Raw genomic sequence first — 2,810 nt, forward strand, 5'->3', positions numbered from 1 at the left:
ATAGATAGATAGATAGAGCCCTGGAGACTTACTGAGAATATGACTGCTGTGCAGAAATCAAAGGCTGGGTGTCCACATAGACGACCTGCGAGAAACCAGCACGAAGTATAAGAAGCAGCCGAAGCTCGTAGAGAAGTACCAGCCAGTAGCTATCTATTCTCTCTCTCACGGGCGCATGCGTGTCACGACAGTGAGAAGATGTGAGGGGAGAGGCGAAGGTAACATTTTAACTTTTCATTGATAGCGGCGGGACACACGGAAAACATAAGCTTTGAAACATGAGGGAAAAACATTTAGCTTAGAGTGTTTAGTGTGTATACAAAAACAAAGGTATTGTTTTGTATACGCCGACTGCGTGTATCCTCCTGGATACATGTGTAGCATGTATTTGTACGCCCGTATATATGCATGGCACCTATCCACAGATACTGTGCATGGGGCATGCAGATGCGTGCAGTCGAAGTGCGATATGGCACGAAGAAACCTCAACCGTAGAAGACGAAGAAAGATATGAGACTATCTACATACATGCCCGAACAGCAAAAGTACATATACGCATGTCGACGAAGGCTACGCGTCCACGAAGATGTATGTGAACTTACATCCGTGAAAGGGAAGACCACTAATGCTTGATACACTATCATAACATGTGAAGGACCTCTCCGGCTGTCCTGTGTATTGCCCTCCGTTGTTAGAAAGTAAGCAGGCGATGCTGTGTGGGCACAAGGCTTTGAAAGGAGACGAGGGTGCACGGCACGCGCATGCATGACGAGATTGCCGTTCAAAAAAGAATCAGCCCACCCCCTCCCCCCCCTTAAAGAGCACAACAGGTTTACCTCTCCCTTAGAGAAAGAAAGACGAGCTACCAGGCCACGTCCAACGTGTTCATCGATCTTCTCGATGCTAACAGTTTCGAAGGGGGAAGAACAGCAAGATTCATGTCTACTGATTGTCCGTAGTTCCCCGAGTTCTATCCTTCTTCTCTGGCCGGATACTCCCTCGGATCTTTGTAGTCGATTGTCCTCACATGATGACGCGGGTGATGAGGCTGACGGGGGGGGTGGTGTATCTGGTTGAGGCTCCCCCATGCGGTGCTGTTTTTGAAGGCGGAGTGTATATACAGAAAGACTCTAGAGTGAAGAGCCGTGTCCTTCGTGACAACATTCCCCACCCCCTTGCCTTCTGTTCTGCGCCCAGGAGATATCGATGATAAGGGGGGCTAGAATCGCCCTGTTGACCAGGTCCTTGCTGTTCGTTGCCAATTTCTCTTGTATGCCCACTTCTGTTCTCCGTCCGCTGTGACTCCCTCTTTTCGGCTCTGCTCTTGTCTTCGCTTTCCCCGTGTGGACGTGAAACCTATTACGAGCGTTCTTCTGTTGCCTTTCTTGGGTGTCTTGCTATTTGTGGAGGAAGATATAGATGTTCCTTGCATTAAGACCACGCAAGTCCGTCGGAAACGACCAGGCGCTTTGAGAGTGCAATGTGTGTGCATGAGCTCAAGAATTCCATTTTGGGTGGCGGCTGTGGCTTCGCCCCCTGTCCCTTGTCTTGTCATTGCCCGTGAAAAAATTCTCCTTCTTGGATGTGCTCGCTTGGTCTACGAAAGTACAGTGCGAGGTGAATACACACAGCCATGCAACGCTTTGCACGCCCGAAAAGAAAGCAATCTGTATCCCATTTTTTTCCGTGGTTTCTGCCGCCCCGCTTTATCACCGCAGGAAGGACCAAAGAAGTTTTTCGGGAAAGAAAGGCGGGGAATGGGTCATCCACCCTCGTCTGAGTGCGATGTCCGCTGCTTTATAAGCGGTCGCTGACGCGATATGGGAGCTGCAACTGAGTCAGACGCGGAGGGAAGACGGGAGTCCGAGACCTTGACGCAACCTGAGGGAATCCCTGGGGAATAGACAAAATAGAAGAGTGAACGGCACACCAAAGACAAACACGCGCCAGCCAAAGCAGCAGACGATACTGGGATTGCGAAAGATACTTCAGCGAGCAAGGGATGTATCTGAATACCTGCTGGTCGGTCGTTCACGGGTGGGATTACGAAGGGAAGTCTCGGGACCCGGTACAACGTTGGAACACAAGGCATTGTCTCCGCTGAATCTGTTGCACAGGAGACCGACAAGATTTGACAAGCCAGACACAGATGTTTTGAAGAACGCTTGCATTCGGTAGTGTAGGGACTCGCGACGCAGTAAAGGAAAGAGAATGCTGTTGTCGGATGTGTTTCCGGTTGTTAGGATATCAACAAACTGGCACACCGTGTGTTTCGCATGCACAGCGCCGAACGCCCTTGTTGCCGTAGAAGCATTAGAAGCGCCAGTAGTAAGCGTACGGTGTGCCGGCTTGCCGTCACGAGACAAATTAGCCGCCTGTTTCCGACCAACTGCGCCGTGTCATCCAGACAGATGGCACATATATGTCAGGTGTGTGGTGGGACTTCTTAGCACTAGATCTCTGTTACGCCTGTGGAAGGCAGTAGTGGTGTCACAAGGTAGCTCGCGGGAGCGTGCAGTAGCTTCGTACTACTGGAGTGGTCGGCACGGCATAGACCTGCCGCCCCGCTGGGGAGGCGGGAAGGACAACGCGTCTCTTCCCGGTCCGAATGAAAGCTACTTTGTAGAGAGAGAAAGAGCACACGATATCTTCTCTTGGAGAGGGAGGAAGAATAACCTAAATTAGTTCGGGCGCGGGAGCTCGCCCTTCGTTGGCAATATTGTTTTAACTTCAGTACCGTGAACGTTAAGTGCCCTCCTGGCAGCTGTTGAGGGTCAGGAGCGAATCGCGGTTGTTGCCGATCGTGCTGG

General features: G+C 51.1%; 1 protein-coding gene across 1 annotated transcript in view; it reads right to left on the reverse strand.

Moving 5' to 3' along the window:
• The window catches only part of CSUI_008232 (histone lysine set), a 15,679-nt gene extending 13,236 nt beyond the window's left edge, over positions 1 to 2,443 (reverse strand). Inside the window, exons 1-2 of the mRNA XM_068068366.1 lie at positions 837 to 2,443; positions 33 to 85 (exon numbers count right to left, since the gene is read on the reverse strand). Of these exons, the coding sequence (XP_067919660.1) occupies positions 33 to 85; positions 837 to 1,088 (305 nt within the window). The 5' untranslated portion in view covers positions 1,089 to 2,443. The remainder of the gene's footprint in view (positions 1 to 32; positions 86 to 836) is intronic.
• Positions 2,444 to 2,810: the final 367 nt, after the last annotated feature.

This window comes from Cystoisospora suis, assembly GCF_002600585.1.
Source record: "Cystoisospora suis strain Wien I chromosome Unknown contig_4568, whole genome shotgun sequence".
NCBI classification, from domain to species: Eukaryota; Apicomplexa; class Conoidasida; order Eucoccidiorida; family Sarcocystidae; genus Cystoisospora; species Cystoisospora suis.